The sequence below is a fragment of the Scyliorhinus torazame genome, chromosome 13 (assembly GCF_047496885.1).
Source record: "Scyliorhinus torazame isolate Kashiwa2021f chromosome 13, sScyTor2.1, whole genome shotgun sequence".
NCBI lineage: Eukaryota > Metazoa > Chordata > Chondrichthyes > Carcharhiniformes > Scyliorhinidae > Scyliorhinus > Scyliorhinus torazame.
Genome location: NC_092719.1, coordinates 102,346,687 through 102,366,245, shown reverse-complemented (window position 1 = coordinate 102,366,245; position 19,559 = coordinate 102,346,687). Strand labels below are relative to the sequence as shown.

At 49.0% G+C, this 19,559-nt stretch overlaps 1 protein-coding gene across 4 annotated transcripts in view; it reads left to right on the top strand.

Annotated features, from left to right (window-relative positions):
- Positions 1-19,559, top strand: part of cacna2d2a (calcium channel, voltage-dependent, alpha 2/delta subunit 2a) — a 1,719,882-nt gene that overhangs the window by 1,569,073 nt on the left and 131,250 nt on the right. For all 4 annotated transcript variants that reach the window (XM_072472012.1, XM_072472009.1, XM_072472008.1 and 1 more), the window contains one exon: positions 12,151-12,198. In XM_072472012.1, coding sequence (XP_072328113.1) covers positions 12,151-12,198 — 48 coding nt within the window. The remainder of the gene's footprint in view (positions 1-12,150; positions 12,199-19,559) is intronic.

Genomic DNA, 19,559 nt, shown 5'->3' with positions numbered 1-19,559 from the left:
AAAGGAAAACCCCATAACTGCCCCCAAGTCTGCTAGGACTAACTGGAGACAGAGGGAACTACCGGCTGAGGCTCCCCAACAGAGAAGGACCGTTTCTGGCACAAAACAGAGTGGGGTGACAGTGACAGAAACCCGAGAAGGAGGTGGCAAAAGAGGAATAGCAGGTAGGGACGCAGGGAAGTACACAACCTAGACGCCCCATCCTCCTCAGAAGGGGAACAGTTATATAATATTGCGACGAAGAAAGCAGAACCTATTAAGATTACCCCACGGGTGAACGGTCGGCCGACAATAATGGAAATGGACACGGATGCGGCCGTATCAGTAATGGGAGTGGCAGCATTTTTAAACAATCAAAGATGGACTCCAACCACTAACCCTAACAAAAACACCGCTGAAACGTAAAACCTACATGGGGGAACCCCTGGAAGTTCTAGGCACGACTCATGTACCCGTGGAATATGACAAACAATTGCTCAGATTACCGTTGACGATAGTAGAGGGCTCCGGACCAAACTTAATAAGACGGAACTGGCTGAAAGATCTAAACTTAGATAGGATGAAGATTTTCCAGAGTGGAAGCGGGCAGTTGAGTGGAGTACTCCAAAAATACCCGGAGGTCTTCCAAGAAGGTTTTAGGGAAATTATAGGCGCCAAAGCAACTTTGCACGTGGACCCAGAAGCCCTTCCGAAATTTTGTAAGGCCAGACCGGTACCTTTTGCATTAAGGAAGAAAGTAGATGTTGAAATAGAAAGGTTAAGGCGCAACGGCATTATCAGGCCAGTACAGTTCTCGGAATGGGCAGCGCCGGTGGTACCAATTTTGAAGCCAGACGGCTCGATACGTCTCTGTGGAGATTTCAAACAGATGGTAAACAAATACGCACTGCTGGACAAATACCCGATCCCGAAAATAGACGACCTATATGCCAAATTGGCAGGTGGGCTTTTGTTCACGAAACTGGACATGAGCCACGCCTACCTGCAGTTAAAACTGGACAAGGACTCCCAGAGGTTCGCTACGATCAACACCCTGAAGGGACTTTTTTGTTATACTAGGCTACCCTTCGGTGTGTCATCAGCCTGCGCTATATTCCAGCGTACAATGGAAAATATTCTGCAGGGACTACCGCAGGTGGCGATTTATTTGGACAATGTCTGAATCACGGGTAGGGCAAACAGGGAACACTTAAGGAACCTGGAGGAAGTGCTCAGGCGTTTCGCAAAGGCAGGCATACGGCTGAAAAGAGAAAAATGTGTTTTTCTGGCCCCACAAGTGACGTACCTGGGATATAAAGTAGACGAGTCAGGCTTACACCCATTGGAAGACAGAGTAAGGGCAATAAAAGAAGCCCCAGCTCCCACCATGGTCCAGGAGCTACGATCATTTCTAGGGTTGGTAACCTATTATGGCAAATTTATTGAAAATAGGGCGTCCATCCGAGAACCCCTCCACCAGCTACTAAAAAAGGGACAAGAATGGAAATGGTCCGCCCGCCAAAACCGAGCATTTAGGGACATTAAGGAACAGCTGTCATCCGAAAATGTCCAAGAGCATTATGACCCAAGGAAGGAGTTGGTGGTCACGTGTGACGCACCACCTTACGGGGTAGGAGCTGTCTTAGCCCATAGAGGAAGGAATGGGGAAGAACGGTCAATAGTCTATGCTTCGAGGACCTTGGCGATGGCTGAGAGAAAGTACGCCCAAATCGAGAAGGAAGGACTGGCGGTGATATTTGCAGTTAAAAAAATTTCACCAGTATCTGTACGGGCGGAAATTCACCATAATGACGGACCATAAGCCGTTATTAGGGTTATTAAAAGAAGACCAGTCAATACCCCTGATTGCATCAGCTAGAATCCAACACTGGGCGTTGCTACTGGCGGCGTATAGATACGTTCTGGAGCACAGACCGGGAACGCGAGTAGCAAATGCAGATTCTTTGAGCAGACTTCCCCACCCAGACACCCCGCTAATACCGAAGGTAGAGGAGACAGTAATGACTCCAAATTTTTTGGACACCCTACCAGTGGACGCACAGCATATTCGGTTGTGACGCAAAAAGACCCAGTTTTAGCCAAGATGAAGCATTTACTGCTAACAGGGGAACTGGAGAGACCAGTGGAGCCCCAGATGCACCCATACTGGAGCAGAAGGGACCAAATACTGAAACATGGTTAAAGGATGGTCACGACTGGGAGTTAAATATCCGAGGGTATCAAACTTTTCGGAAGGACAGAGTGGATGGTAAGGGAGGTGGTGTAGCTCTGTTATTTAAGGATGACATCCGGGCAACAGTAAGGGATGACATCGGTGCTATGGAGGATAAGGTTGAATCCATTTGGGTGGAAATCAGGAATAGTAAGGCGAAAAAGTCACTGATAGGAGTAATCTATAGGCCACCAAATAGTAACATCATGATGGGGAAGGCAATAAACAAAGAAATAACAGATGCATGTAGAAATGGTACAGCAGTTATCATGGGGGATTTTAATCTACATGTTGATTGGTTTAACCAGGTCGGTCAAGGCAGCCTTGAGGAGGAGTTTATAGAATGTATCCGCGATAGTTTCCTCGAACAGTATGTAATGGAACCTACGAGGGAACAAGCGGTCCTAGATCTGGTCCTGTGTAATGAGACAGGATTGATTCAGGATCTCATAGTTAGGGATCCTCTCGGAAGGAGCGATCACAATATGGTGGAATTTAAAATACAGATGGAGGGTGAGAAGGTAAAATCAAGCACTAGTGTTTTGTGCTTAAACAAAGGAGATTACAATGGGATGAGAGAAGAACTAGCTAAGGTAGACTGGGAGCAAAGACTTTATGGTGAAACAGTTAAGGAACAGTGGAGAACCTTCCAAGTGATTTTTCACAGTGCTCAGCAAAGGTTTATACCAACAAAAAGGAAGGACGGTAAAAAGAGGGAAAATCGACCGTGGATATCTAAGGAAATAAGGGAGAGTATCAAATTGAAGGAAAAAACATACAAAGTAGCAAAGATCAGTGGGAGACTAGAGGACTGGGAAATCTTTAGGGGGCAACAGAAAGCTACTAAAAAAGCTATAAAGAAGAGTAAGATAGATTATGAGAGTAAACTTGCTCAGAATATAAAAACAGATAGTAAAAGTTTCTACAAATACATAAAACAAAAAAGAGTGGCTAAGGTAAATATTGGTCCTTTAGAGGATGAGAAGGGAGATTTAATAATGGAAGATGAGGAAATGGCTGAGGAACTGAACAGGTTTTTTGGGTCGGTCTTCACAGTGGAAGACACAAATAACATGCCAGTGACTGATGGAAATGAGGCTATGACAGGTGAGGACTTTGAGAGGATTGATATCACCAAGGAGGTAGTGGTGGGCAAGCTAATGGGGCTAAAGGTAGACAAGTCTCCTGGCCCTGATGGAATGCATCCCAGAGTGCTAAAAGAGATGGCTAGGGAAATTGCAAATGCACTAGTGATAATTTACCAAAATTCACTAGACTCTGGGGTGGTCCCGGCGGATTGGAAATTAGCAAACGTGACACCACTGTTTAAAAAAGGAGGTAGGCAGAAAGTGGGTAATTATAGGCCAGTGAGCTTAACTCCGGTAGTAGGGAAGATGCTGGAATCTATCATCAAGGAAGAAATAGCGAGGCATCTGGATGGAAATTGTCCCATTGGACAGACGCAGCATGGGTTCATAAAGGGCAGGTCGTGCCTAACTAATTTAGTGGAATTCTTTGAGGACTTTAACAGTGCGGTAGATAACAGGGAGCCAATAGATGTGGTATATCTGGATTTCCAGAAAGCCTTTGACAAGGTGCCACACAAAAGGTTGTTGCATAAGATAAAGATGCATGGCATTAAGGGGAAAGTAGGAGCATGGATAGAGGATTGGTTAATTAATAGAAAGCAAAGAGTGGGGATTAATGGGTGTTTCTCTGGTTGGCAATCAGTAGCTAGTGGTGTCCCTCAGGGATCAGTGTTGGGCCCACAACTGTTCACAATTTACATAGATGATTTGGAGTTGAGGACCAAGGGCAACGTGTCCAAGTTTGCAGACGACACTAAGATAAGTGGTAAAGCAAAAAGTGCAGAGGATACTGGAAGTCTGCAGAGGGATTTGGACAGGCTAAGTGAATGGGCTAGGGTCTGGCAGATGGAATACAATGTTGACAAATGTGAGGTTATCCATTTTGGTAAGAATAACGGCAAAAGGGATTATTATTTAAATGATAAATTAAAACATGCTGCTGTGCAGAGAGATCTGGGTGTGCTAGTGCATGAGTCGCAGAAAGTTGGTTTTCAGGTGCAACAGGTGATTAAGAAGGCAAATGGAATTTTGTCCTTCATTGCTAGAGGGATGGAGTTTAAGACTAGGGAGGTTATGCTGCAATTGTATAAGGTGTTAGTGAGGCCACACCTGGAGTATTGTGTTCAGTTTTGGTCTCCTTACTTGAGAAAGGACGTACTGGCGCTGGAGGGTGTGCAGAGGAGATTCACTAGGTTAATCCCAGAGCTGAAGGGGTTGGATTACGAGGAGAGGTTGAGTAGACTGGGACTGTACTCGTTCGAATTTAGAAGGATGAGGGGGGATCTTATAGAAACATATAAGATTATGAAGGGAATAGATAGGATAGATGCGGGCAGGTTGTTTCCACTGGCGGGTGAAAGCAGAACTAGGGGGCATAGCCTCAAAATAAGGGGAAGTAGATTTAGGACTGAGTTTAGGAGGAACTTCTTCACCCAAAGGGTTGTGAATCTATGGAATTCCTTGCCCAGTGAAGCAGTAGAGGCTCCTTCATTAAATGTTTTTAAGATAAAGATAGATAGTTTTTTGAAGAATAAAGGGATTAAGGGTTATGGTGTTCGGGCCGGAAAGTGGAGCTGAGTCCACAAAAGATCAGCCATGATCTCATTGAATGGCGGAGCAGGCTCGAGGGGCCAGATGGCCTACTCCTGCTCCTAGTTCTTATGTTCTTATGTTCTTAAATAACCGTAGAAGACGGTATCCTATTATGGGGAGCCCGGGTAATAGTCCCAGCTCAGGACCGTCGGGCAATCTTAACCGAGTTACATCACGGACACCCAGGGGTGTCTAAAATGAAGATGCTAGCTCGAAGCTACGTTTGGTGGCCAGGATTGGACACAGACATAGCAGCCTTGGTACGTCGGTGCCAGTAGGGGCAAAAAATGCCACCAGCTGCGCCATTGCACCCGTGGGAATGGCCAGGCAGACCGTGGACCCGCCTGCATATTGACCACGCCGGCCCTTTCATGGGCTCAATGTTTTTGGTGATGGTGGACGCCCACTCCAAATGGCTGGACGTCCACCGAGTAAACACGGCAAGCACAGCATCGACAATTCAAAAGCTCAGGGCCTCGTTTGCAACACATGGAGGTATTGGTGTCGGACAACGGAACGGCATTGACAAGTGGAGAATTTGGAAAATTCCGAAAGGGAAACCAAGTCCGCCACATCAAAACGGCCCCTTACCATCCAGCGTCCAACAGCCTGGCAGAGAGAGCGATCCAGACACTAAAAGCGAGACCCAAGAAGCGGCCGGCAGCGTCAATGGACACAAAGCTCTCCCGCTGGCTGTTTGATTACAGGACCACACCGCATTCCACAACGGGCACACCGCCAGCTGAACTCTTAATGGGAAGGTGGCTGCGAACGGGGCAGAGTCTCCTTTTCCCAAATTTAATGGGGAAAGTGGAGAAACAACAGGAGGTCCAACGCAGGGGATATGATAATAGTCGGCAGCAGAGATATTTCCAGGTGGGGGGCACCGATTTGGGTCAAGAATTATGGGAATGGACCAACGTGGGTCAAAGGCATGGTAGAGTCCCAAACAGGGCCCATATTCTATGAAGTTTCGATAGGAGGTAAGGTGCTGAAGAAACACCTAGACCAAATAAGGGCAGCGGAACCACACCTGGAGGCAGGCAAAGCAGGACCGCCTCAAGCTGGGATAGTCCAGACGTAGAAGATACCCACACCCCAGCCCCAAGCAATTTCTCCAGACCCCGTCATCCAGTCGTCAGAGTCGGAGATGGACAGGTTCGACGAGGCCGCCGCGACACCTCTCCCCGAGGAGGAGGAAGAACAACTTCCAAGGATGTCGTCAAGGAAAAGACGGGCACCTATAAGGTACACCCCACCCACGTCGGAGAACGACCCGACGGATGACACAGAGGTGACAGACCCGGACAGAAGGAGCAGGAAGAAGCTCAGAGGAATGCCAGCTGGCAGGAATTCCTCGGACCTTGGGGGGGGGGGGGGGCGGGGGAAGGGGTGTAATGACCTCCAATTGGCATTATTGCTTGGCCAATTGGAGTATGAGCTTCCACAATGATAGCTCATTGAGGGGGCCCATATAAGCACCTGTGTAGGCTTTGTGAGGCAGTCTTAAGTTGACTGGAATGCTAGCAGCACTGTTTGGAGCTGCTCTTGTATATAGTTATTGCAAATAAATACCTGTGTAGTGACGGAACCCCTGCCTCCTGTGGATTATTACACCCATCCTCACCTTTCCATGCATCCTCCTCATCGGCGGAGATCTGGCATTCATCCTCCTCCTCCAGCACGTCGCCCCTCTGCTGCGTGCTGTTATGGAGGACGCAGCAGGCCGCCATGATGTGGGCGACCCACCCAGCGTTAAATTGGAGAGCCCCTCCAAAGTGCTCCGGGCACCTGAACCGCATCTTCAGAATGCCGACCTGAACCGCATCTTCAGAATGCCGAAGCACCACTCAATCATGGGCTGCTGGGCATCATTGTAGCAGGGTCTCCACGTCGGTCTCTGGCATTCGGATAGGCATCATCAGCCACGACCGCAGTGAGTAACCTCATGCCTTATCAGGTCCAACGGGCTACACAGTGGCCCCGGCTGGCTCAGCGGACTCTGCCCCTGCAACCATGGCCCCATCGGTGGCCAGCCCATTCCTGCTGCGAGGCATACTGTCAGCTGTCGCAGCCCACCCAAGGGCAACGCCCACAGTAGCCTTTACAGGGGGCTGAACTGGTAGGCATGGAGCCTACCACTGGCATGGGCGGCCGTTGAGAGAGGGGTATGGTGGAGGGTGGGATGCGGGGGTGTTGGGGTGGGGACTGGGAGAGTGGGGTGTGGGGGTGGGGGCACCCATACGGCTGGTATCACTCTGCAGAACCAGGAGCCAAGGTGGGTGGACAGTGGGGTGCGCAGCAAGATGGCTGCCTTGCAGGCCGCGGCAATCCGGTCCATGCCTGGGCACCGCTACAGTCAAGTGGAAAGTCACCCAGCCCCACGCCCCATCGGCTGGTCTTCCCGCCCACCCCACCTGGCCCTGGCATGCCCCCCACCCTTCACCCCCCCCTCCCGCGAGCTAGCCAGGCCAGTGTCAGGACCGACACTTTCTTCTCCCTCATCAGCCTGTTTCTCAATTTTAAAAAGTATAAGTGAACCTCGCCATCGGGAATTCGCCCTGGTGGAGGCGGGAATCCCGGAGGCCCCAGAGAATACCGGGCCATGCCCACTAATGATATGGCAAAGGTGTTTCCTGTACGTACGGAGTGGAACACATTGACGCCGCTGTCGTGGCACTGTTGAATTGCGATTTTGCGTGTGTAGCGCACAAATACTCCATGAGACGAATAGAGTGAAGTCGATGAGGCTTTATTAAGCGTGTCTGTTCCCCCACAGCTCGATAGTAAACTGGCCTGCGGGGGAAGACTCCGGCTTCTTATACTCCACCTTCAGGGCGGAGCTTGAGGTCAACGGCCAACCAGGACCCGGGATCTGTCAGCCAATGACATTAGGGCTTCCAGTCCCACATGACCCCCAATACATACTACCACATTCACCCCTTGTCAAAAATGAACCCGGCGGGGTGATGCTTCGTATGGTGGTAAGGGTTTACAGGGCTGGTCCTGGGAGGATAGAATATTCACATGGCAATACAGTATTGGACAATTTCGTCCTGTTGCAACTATTTACAGAGGGTATAGGAAAGAAAAGCAAAATGTTCTTTGAACAGTCCATCTTTGTTTTACATCGACGCCACGAGTCGGTCGGGCGGTCTGGTCGTCCGTGTCGATCGCCTCTGCCCCGGCGGTGGTGGTGGTGCTTGTACCAGTGTTGTCGCCTCCAGGAGCCGTACGGTTTCAGCTGTCGGTGCAAAGGGGAGGGGGACCGATCCTCCTGGGAAGGGGGCGGTCGCGGGGTGCGGCGGTGGCAGGAAGGGTGGGCGGTTGGGTTGATGGTGTCGGGGGGGTGTGCGTGTTGCCGGCAGGCGCCAGATCCCGCAGGGAGACCGTGTCCTGTCGGCCGTCGGGGTACTCCACGTAGGCGTACTGGGGGTTTGCGTGGAGGAGGTGAACCCTTTCGACCAACGGGTCCGCCTTATGTGCCCGCACATGCTTTCGGAGCAGGATGGGTCCTGGGGCCGCCAGCCAGGTCGGCAGCGACGTTCCAGAGGAGGACCTCCTAGGGAAGACAAGGAGACGCTCGTGAGGCGTTTGATTAGTGCTCGTACATAATAACGACCGGATGGAATGGAGAGCGTCCGGGAAGACCTCCTGCCACCGTGAAACTGGGAGATCCCTGGACCGTAGGGCCAGTAGGACGGCCTTCCAGACCGTGCCGTTCTCCCTTTCTACTTGCCCGTTCCCCCGGGGGTTGTAGCTGGTCGTCCTGCTTGAGGCTATGCCCTTGCTGAGCAGGAACTGGCACAGCTCGTCACTCATGAAAGAGGACCCCCTGTCGCTGTGGACGTATGCGGGGTAACCGAACAGTGTGAAGATGCTGTTCAGGGCTTTAATGACTGTGGCCGCGGTCATGTCAGAGCAGGGAATGGCAAAAGGGAAGCGGGAGTATTCGTCCACTACATTAAGAAAATATGCGTTGCGGTCGGTGGAGGGGAGGGGCCCTTTGAAATCGAGACTGAGGCGTTCAAAGGGGCGGGAAGCCTTAATCAGGTGCGCTCCATCTGGCCTGAAAAAATGCGGCTTGCATTCCGCGCAGATGTGGCAGTCCCTTGTGACTGTACGGACCTCCTCTAAAGAGTATGGGAGATTGCGGGACTTGATGAAGTGGTAAAACCGAGTGACCCCCGGGTGGCAGAGGTCCTCGTGGAGGGTTTGGAGGCGGTCAATTTGTGCGTTGGCACATGTGCCGCGGGATAGGGCATCGGACGGCTCGTTCAGCTTTCCGGGACGGTACAAGATCTCATAGTTGAAGGTGGAGAGCTCGATCCTCCACCTTAAGATCTTGTCATTTTTAATTTTGCCCCGCTGTGCATTATCGAACATGAAAGCTACCGACCGTTGGTCAGTGAGGAGAGTGAATCTCCTGCCGGCCAGGTAATGCCTCCAATGTCGCACAGCTTCCACTATGGCTTGGGCTTCCTTTTCCACTGAGGAGTGGCGGATTTCTGAGGCGTGGAGGGTTCGGGAGAAAAAGGCCACGGGTCTGCCCGCTTGGTTAAGGGTGGCCGCTAGAGCTACGTCGGAGGCGTCGCTCTCGACCTGGAAGGGGAGGGACTCGTCGATGGCGCGCATCGTGGCCTTTGCGATATCCGCTTTGATGCGGCTGAAGGCCTGGCAAGCCTCTGTCGACAGAGGGAAGGTCGTGGTCTGTATTAGGGGGCGGGCCTTGTCTGCGTACTGGGGGACCCACTGGGCGTAGTACGAAAAGAACCCCAAGCAGCGTTTCAGTGCTTTTGGGCAGTGCAGGAGGGGAAATTCCATGAGTGCGCGCATACGTTCGGGGTCGGGGCCTATTATCCCATTGCGTACTATGTAGCCCAGAATGGCTAGCGGGTCGGTGCTAAAAACGTACTTGTCCTCGTTGTACGTGAGGTTCAAGGCTTTGGCGGTCTGGAGGAATTTCTGGAGGTTGGCGTCGTGGTCCTGCTGATCGTGGCCGCAGATGGTTACATTGTCGAGATACGGGAACGTGGCCCGCAACCCATGTTGATCAACCATTCGGTCCATCTCCCGTTGGAAGACCGAGACCCCGTTTGTGACGCCAAAAGAGACCCATAGGAAATGGTATAATCGCCCGTCTGCCTCGAAGGCTGTGTACTTGCGGTCACTTGGGCGGATGGGGAGCTGATGGTAGGCGGACTTGAGGTCCACGGTGGAGAAGACTTTATATTGGGCAATCCGATTGACCATGTCGGATATGTGGGGGAGAGGGTACGCGTCTAGTTGTGTGTACCTGTTGATGGTCTGGCTATAGTCAATGACCATCCTTTGTTTCTCCCCTGTCTTCACTACTACCACCTGCGCTCTCCAGGGACTATTGCTGGCCTGGATTATGCCCTCCTTTAGTAGCCGCTGGACTTCGGACCGAATGAAGGTCCGGTCCTGGGCGCTGTACCGTCTGCTCCTAGTGGCGACGGGTTTGCAATCCGGGGTGAGGTTCGCAAACAAGGACGGGGGTTGCACCTTGAGGGTAGCGAGGCCGCAGATAGTGAGTGGGGGTATGGGGCCGCCGAATTTGAACGTAAGGCTCTGTAGATTACATTGGAAATCTAATCCCAGCAAGGTGGGGGCACAGAGTTGGGGAAGGACGTTAAGTTTGTAGTTTTTGAACTCCCTCCCCTGCACCTTAAGGGTAACTATGCAGAATCCCTGGATCTGTACGGAGTGGGATCCTGCAGCTAGGCAAATCTTTTGTGCGCTGGGATAGGTGGTCAAGGAACAGCGTCTTACCGTGTCGGGGTGTATAAAGCTTTCCGTGCTCCCGGAGTCGACTAGGCATGGCGTCTCGTGGCCGTTAATTAGGACCGTTGTCGTCGTCGTCTGGAGTGTCCGGGGCCGAGCCTGATCGAGCGTAATCGAAGCGAGCCGTGGTTGTAGTAATGGAGTGGGGTCCGTTGTTGCCGTCCAAGATGGTGTCGGGGATGGACAAAATGGCCGCCCCCATACATCGCACGTGGCTGGGGGTTCACAAGATGGCGGCGGGGGTGGACAAAATGGCCGCCCCCATGCGTCGTACAGGTCTGGGGCGGTCCAAGATGGCGGCGCCCCTCCTCCCCTCGTGGTGGTCGGGACCCAAAATGGCGGCGTCTGCGGGTCGCACATCGGCGCCCCTCCTCCCCTCGTGTTGGTCGGGACCCAAAATGGCGGCGTCTGCAGGTCGCACATGGTGGGCTGGGGAGCGCTAGGACCGCGAGCGCTAGGACCGCGCGGAGCTCCCTCACCGCGAGCGCTAGGACCGCGAGCGCTAGGACCGCGCGGAGCTCCCTCACCGGGGACAGCGGTGGTCGGGGCCCAAGTCGGCGGCGCCGGCGGGTCAGGCGTGTGGCCGCGAGCACAAGGACCGCGAGGAGCTCCCTCACCGGGGACAGCGGTGGTCGGGGTCCAAGTAGGTGGCGCCTGTGGGTCAGGCGTGGGGCGCGGGACGGGGGTTAGGGTGGCGTTATGGACGCGAAAAACTCCCTCCTCTCCGTGGAGAGTGTTGGCCGGGACCCCCACATGACCCCCAATACATACTACCACAGCGTGAAACTGGGCACGCCACGGCTTTGGCGTCAAAACCGATTCTGCGCATCGTGTTTCCCGAGTCCAGTGTCAGCTGACGGAGATTCCCACCCATGGGTTTTCCAACAATCTAGTAGCATTATGGTCATTATTACAATTACCATTTTGTTGCAGTTTTATTTAATTAATTGAATTTAAATTTACCGGGTGCCAGGATACAACTTATATTCATGTCTCTAGAACATTAGTCCAGGCCTTTGGATTATTAGTCCAGGAACCCAACTATTTTGCTAACACCGACCTGTTTTGGGATGTATTTGTTGGAATCTGTGTGTGTATTTGTATCGGAATTTATGGGTCCATGAGTGTGGGTGTTGGGATGTGTGTGATCCTTATGCTGACCCCCTGCCCTGTTATTCGACAGTGTATATGTCAGTAGAAGACCTTATACTGACCCCTGGTCTATTGCGTTCTTTGTCTCCCAGTACCCAATTCCGCTGACGTTCTTTTTTTCCACAGTATTGTTTAGATTGTGTCAGCATTGTTCAGGTCTGATTCAGTCCTGCCAGGATTTGTTGATATGAAAGATTGAAGCTGTTAATTTTGAAGTGCTGTAATAGTGACAATGGGTACAGTCGATGAAAATGCAACCAGAGAGATAAATTGACTTTCTCCTATTTTTTCTTTGCACAGTGCATGCCGTCTTCTGACTGTGAGATGGACTGCGACATTAACAGTGAGGTGGGTATGAAGAACTTTTGATTCTCAATTATTGGTACAGTCTTGGCAGTTGCCAAAACAGAGTTAGGATATAGCCAGCAGAGTTTTAGAGGAGATCATTTCATGCAGAGGAAGCTGCTACTTGATATTTAAGGAGGCCAATGTGGACAGAATCTGAGGTTCACTTCTCTGCTCTATTCCCAGTCAGCTGATCTCAACCAGACTGGCAGTCTGGGTAGTTTCTGTTGGCCTCAGTACCCAGAGTTTGAGGTGGGAAAAATCAGCTTCTGGCTGCTCACAATGTTTCTCAGTGGTTGTGGTGTGTAGGCTTTTGTTTGATGACAGTATTAAGCAAACCTGCGATTTTATTTGTATCTCACCTTTGCACAGTTGACTGTCCAGTCATCTCCAAAGCCTCTCCATTGTCATTCAGCTGGGTGGCACAGCGCTCATGTGAATCTATTCTTAACTATACAATTTTAACCAGAGAACTAGTTGCAATTGCATCTCTTTGTGCTGCCGCATCATTAACTCTGGTCCCCAAATGTTCCATCCTTGGCCCTCTTGCATGCTGCCCCTGAACTTGTATATTTCTTTAGTTCCTCTCCTATCTTCCCTCATGTCTCCTCGGAGCTCGTGTTATCCTTGAGACCTACCTCCTGCTCCCTCAATCCTACTCCCACTAAACTGCTAACAACCTAACTTATTTAGAAGCAACCATGTTAGCTAATATTGTCAAAAGATGTCTCTCCTCAGTTACTTTCCTCTCTCCTTCAAATCTCCCATGACCACCTCTCTCCCCAAAAATTAACCTTTGAACCCCTATCCTTTCAAATTACTGCCCCATCTTCAACCTCCTTTAGCTTTCCAAAAATGTTGATCACTTGTCTCCCAAACTGTGTGCATCTTTCCTGGATCTCCATGTCTGAATCCCTCAGTTGCCACAGCACTGAAACGGCTGTTATTAGAAGTCACAAATAACATTTTCTGTGACTGTGACAAAGGAAAACATTCCCTCTTCATTCTTCTCGGCCTGTCAGCAGCCTTTGATGCGGTTAACCACACCATCCTCTCCCAGTGCCTCTCCATTGAGATTGCTCCCACCTGGTATCTATATAATTATCGCCAGAGTTTTAGAGATCATTTTATGCAGAGGAAGCTGCTACTTGATATTTAAGGAGGCCAGTGGACACAATAGCTTTTCTTTCTATTCCACACAGTTATCTCTGGGACCTCAAGGATCTATCCTTGGCGTCCTCCAATATCCCATCTACATGGTGCTCCTCAGTGACATTATCCAAAAGTTCAGCGTGAGTGTCCATGCGTGTATTGATGGTACCTAATTTTACCTTGCCTCTGCCCAACCCCACCACAGTCTCTGCAGAGGGGTGGATTTTAACCCCCAATAATGGTCAGGGTTGCATTGGGTGGGAGGCTAAAAGTCTGAGTCCTAGCCCACCGCCATTTCAACTTTACGGTTCTGTCCAACTGGGTTTCCCAGGCCTACAGGGGAGCACAGTTAATTGGATCCAGAAAATAAATGCTTTTCAGTTACCTGCTGAATCCAGTGTAGCTTCCTCACCAAAACCCACAGTCTGACATCCCCATCTCCTCTGATCTATCTCCAATTTCCCTCCATATTCACCAAAGTTCCTGACATGCACCAATCCCTCCCCCTTCCAAAGGCCTCTGTCTATCCCACCTCACCCTGCTTTAATACCTCAGGCCTCTGATTCCTGCAAACCAATCCCCAACTCCCCACACTTCAGTCTCTGATCCCTCAGACTTCAAATCCCCAACCACCAGCCCTGGCTTTTAATTTCTCAAGACATCAATCTCCAACCCGCCACCCCGCCATAAGACTACAAGATGTAGGAGCAGAAATAGGCCATTTGGTTCATTGAGTCTTCACCAGCATTCAATGAGATCATGCCTGATATGATATGATAATCCTCAACTCCACTTTCCCACTTTATTCCCATAGCCCCTGATTCCCTTACTGATTAAAAAGTATGTCTAGCTCAGCCTTGAACATACGTAATGACCCAGCCTCGACAGCGCTCTGAGGTAAGGAGTTCCACAGATTCACTACCCTCTGAGAGAAGAAAATCGTCCTCATCTCTGCCTTACATGGGCGACCCCTTACTCTGAGATTATGTTGTCTGGTCCTAAATTCTCCTTTAAGAACACAAGAACATAAGAATTAGGAGCAGGAGTAGGCAATTCAACCCCTCGAGCTTGCTCTGCCATTTAATATGATCATGGCTGATCTGATCTTGGCCTCACCTCCACCTTCCTGCCACTCCCCATAACCCATCATCCCGCTACTAATTAAAACCTATCTATCCCCTCCTTAAATATGTTTAGTGCACTCTGGGTAGAGAATTCTACAGATTCACAACCCATTGAGTGAAATAATTCCTCCTCATTTCTTTTTTAAATCTGCCACACCTTAGCCTAAAACTATTGCCTCTCATTCTAGAATGTCTAACGAGCAAAACTTCGGCTCCACATCTACCCTGTCAATCCCCTTTAGCATCTTATATACTTCTTGTATATCTCCTCTCATTCTTCTAAATTCCAGCAAGTATAGGCCTAACCTGCCCAATCTCTCTTCATAAGACAAGTCCTTCATAGAATCTCTACAGGACCATAGAATCTCTATGGTACAGAAGGAGGCCATTCGGGCCATTGAGTCTGCTCCAGCTTTCCAAAAGAGCACCCTACCTAAGCAGACTTCCCAGAGAAAAGTAAACAAGCCTATCCGACCTCTCTTTTATTTAATTGTTCTATCCCAGGCAACATTCTGGTGAATCTTCTCTGCAGCCCCTCCAGTGGCAATTACATCCTTCCTATAAAGTGGCAATCAGAATTGCACACAGTTCTCTAATTGTGGCCTCACCAAAGTTCTATACAACTCCAACATGACCTCCCTGCTTTTGTAATCAATGCCCCGATTGAAAAAAGCGAGTGTCCCATATGCCTTTTTAACCACCCTATTAACCTGCCCTTCTGCCTTCAGAGATCTATGGACAAACACGCCAAGGTCATTTTGTTCTTCGGAACTTCCCAGTGTCAGACCTTTCATAGTATACTTCCCAATTGTTAATGTTCCCTACTCTTGTACAATTCCCTCATGTAATATGATGTGGCGATGTCGGCGTTGGACTGGAGTGGGCACAGTAAGAAGTCTTATAACACCAGGTTAAAGTCCAACAGGTTTGTTTCGAATCACTAGCTTTCGGAGTGCAGCTCCTTCCTTAGGTGAGTGAACCCACCTCTTCACTCACCTGATGAAGGAGCTGCGCTCCAAAAGCTAGTGATTCGAAACAAACCTGTTGGACTTTAGCCTGGTGTTGTAAGACTTCTGACTAATGTAATATAATGTTCATTACGCTCTGTCCCTTCCTTTCGTTATTTGGTAACAATTAGCCTCATCATTAACTTCCGCTCTTGCCTTCTCCTTACGCTTTGATTTTTTAAGTTCTCATGCAACTGAACCTCTCCGACTATTTAATTTAAAGCCCTATCTACAGCCCTAATTATTAAATTTGTCAGGACACTGGTCCCAGCATGATTCAAGTGGAGCCTCTCCCCACGGAACAGCTCCCTCTTTCCACAGTACTATTGCCAATGTCCCATGAATTTGAACCCATTTCTCCCACATCAATCTCTGAGCCATGCGTTTATCTCTTTAATTTTATTAACCTTATGTCAATTAGCTTGTGGCTCAGGTAGTAATCCAAAGCTTGCTACCTTTGTGGTTCTGCTTTTCAATTTAGCACCTAGCTGCTCGTATTACCTCTGCAGAGCCTTTTTCCTCATTCTACCCATATCGTTATTACCTACATATACCATGACAACTGGATCTTTCCTTCCCACTCCAAGTTCCTCTGCAGCCGAGATGCAACATCCTTTAGCCTGGCTCCAGGTAGGCAACACAGCCTTCAGGACTCTCAATCCTGGCTACAAAGAACAGTGTCTATTCCCCGAACTATACTACCTCCGACTATGACTAAATTTCTCTATTTTCCCTACACTTGAATGGCTCCCTGTACCATGGTGCTACGATCAGTTTGCTCACCTTCCCAACAGTCTGGGCTCTTGTCCACACAGGAAGCAAGAATCTCAAACCTGTTGGACAAGGGCATGAGCTGAGGATCCTGCAACCCTACTTCTTGGATCCCTCTATCTGCCTCACTCGAAGTCACAACCTCCTCCCCCTAACCACTGGCCAAATTCAAGGTAGTTACTCTAAAGTGTGTGACTGCCTCCTAAAACACAGTATCCAGGTAACTCTCCCCTCTCCCCCTCCCTGATGTGTCACAATGTCTGAAGTTCAGACTCCAGGTCATTAACTCTGAGCCAAAGTTCCTCGAGCAACCAACATCTGCTACACCTTGATCCACAATGAGATCCACCAGCTCCCACATGCTGCAGCTACAACACATCACCTGGCCCTGCATCGCTATTTTATTTAATTATATTTTCAAATTGTTTTTAATTTTGCGACTGATCTTTAGTTTTCACTCTGTAATTTTTTCTACTTAACCTTCAATCTTAAAACAAGTCAGAAATTAGAAGAGAAAAATACTCACCTACAAATCACTTACCTATGATAACACACGTGTGTGTTCACTCAAAGTTGTAGGACTGCTGTGGCTTATCCCCCTGCTCTCCGGCCTTGGTCTGCTCCTGCCCCCACTAATCTGTGGAGGTAGTTAGGAAGCCAAGACACAGCAATACGTCTCTGACCTACTTCCCGAACCTCCCACACTTACCTCAGCTCCCAAGCTCCACTTTCTGCACCTAGCACACTGCAACGGGAAACAACCTCTCAGCATCGACCCTGGCAAGCCCCCTGAGAATCTTATATGCCTCAATAAGGTTTTCTCTCATTCTTCTAAACTCCAATAAGTACAGGCCCAACTTATTCAATCTCTCCTCATCAGAAAATCCCTCCTTCTGCAGGATCAACCTAGGGAGCCTTCTCTGGACTGCTTCCAATGCCAGGATATCTTTCCTTAGATAAGGGGACCAAAACTCAACAGTATTCCATTTATGGTCTAACTAGCGCCTTGTAGAGTTTTAGCAAGACTTCCCTGTTTTTATTGTTCATTCTCTTTGAAATAAAGGCCAGCATTCCATTTCCTTCCCTATTACCTGCTGAACTTACATGTTAGCTTTTTGTGATTTTTGCACAAGAGCTCCCAAATCCCTCTGTGCTGTATTTTCTGCAGTCTGCCTCCACTTAAATAATATTCAGTTCTTTTATCATTCCTTAATCTTTTCCGACATTATATTCCATCTGCCAAGTTTTTGCCCACTCACCTAACCTGCCTATACCCCTCTGTAGACTCAGGCACGATTTAACCGGGAAAAAGATCCATGTCCAGTTTTGGGCACATTTAGCGGGTGTTTTTTGGCAGCTGTAGCGCCAAGAAACACCCCGCTATTCAACAGCATTTTGTTGTTTCTTTTGGCCTCATGGAGTTTCTCTCCGCCAAGGCCGCACTTAGAGGTATTTCCTGCTGGCAAGCCCAGTAGGAAAGGCCCCTCATAGATCGGGGCGTCATTATGGAAGGCTGCCTCAATCTTTCTTACCCTTTGCATCTTTCAGCCTCCCCTCCTCCATTTTGAACACCCCCCCACAATCTCGGGGAGGCATCATGGAACACCCTCCCGCTCACCCCCTCCACCTGGTAAGGCACCCCGGGCCAGATCCCTGGTAGTACCAACCTGGCACCTGGGCACCTGACACTGCCACCACAGCATCCTGTCAGTGCATCTGCCAGCCTGACAGTGCCAAGGTGCCTGGATGCCTGAGGGAGTGCCAGGGTGCCATCCTGCCCTGTTCCCGACCATCCGGTGTCTCTAATAGCCTGGGAGAACCTCCCCCAGCCCCTCATGTGCCATTACAACAGGTTCATTTTTATGGAAACCAGTACTAAATAGTGAGGTCTTCTGCAGCCGTTAGGTCCCAGGTGCTGTGAGAGTCCCACACATGCATATTTAAATGAGCCACATTGTTCATTCAAATATGCAGATCTGGATCATGCCCGGTGAGGGCGAATGTTCTCCCCATGTCTGTATGGGTTTCCTTCAGGTGCCCTGGTTTCCTCCCATAGTCCAAAGATGTGCAGGTTAGGTGGATTGACCATGCTAAATTTCCCCTTAGTGTCTAAGGATGTGTAAGTGCGGTTGCGGGGATGAGACAGGAGAGTGAGCCTGGGTGGGGAGCTCTTTCAGAAAGTTGGTACAGAATTGATGGGCCGAGTGGCCTCCCTCAGCACCGTAGGTATTCTATGAATTGTCCCAATGGCAGATGTTAAGCTAACTGGCCTATAGTTACCTCTTTTTTTGTCTCCTTCCCTTTTCAAATAAGGTGTTACATTTGCAGTTTTCCAATCCTCTAGGACTTTTCCAGAATTTACGGAGGAAGATTACTTTACTTGGAAGATTACTAGCTGTGCATCCACTATCTCCGTAGTTACTTCTTTAATATCCTAATATGCAGCCCACCTGGTCCAATGGACTTAACAGTCTTTAGCCCCATTAGTTTTCCTGGTGCTTTTTCTCTAGTGAAAGTTATTATATTTATTTCCTCCCCACCTTTGGCCCCTTGATTATTTACTATTTTTGGAATGTTGTTAGTGTCTTCCACTTTGAAGACTGACACAAAGTATTAATTTAACTCCTCTGCCATTTCCTGGTTCTCCATTATTATTTCCCCAGTCTAAGCCTCAAAGAGACCTATCTTCAGTTTGGTCTCTTTCTTCCTTTTTATATATGGAGAGAAACTCCTACTGTCCAGTTTTATATTACTGGCTATTTTATTCTCATAGTTTATCTTCTCCCTCTTTATTCTTTTGTCGGTTTTTAAAATGTTCCCAATCCTTTGGCTTACCATTAATCTTTGCCACATTTAATGTTTTTTCTTTCAGTTAAATACTATCCTTAGCTTCCTTGGTTAACTAGGGTTGATGCATCCTTTTCCTAGAAACCTTCTTCCTTGCTGGGATATATCTTTGTTCTGAGTTATGGACAATTTTAAAAAACATCTACCATTGTTAGTCAACCGTATTTTCTGCGGAACTCTTTTCCCAGTCCACTCCAGCCAACTCTTCCCTCATTCCTTTGTAATTACCCTTATTTAAGTTTTGCACAGTTGTTTCTGACCCAAGTTTCTCACTCTCAAACTGAATGCTAAATTCTACCATGTTACGGTCACTGTTTCATAAGATATTTTTCTCTGAGATTGTTTATTAAATCTGTCTTTATACACATTAGCAGACCCAAAATAGCCTGATCGCTTGTTGGATCCACAACATATTGTTCAAAGAAACAGCCTCGAATAGACTCCATGCATTCTTCTTCATGGC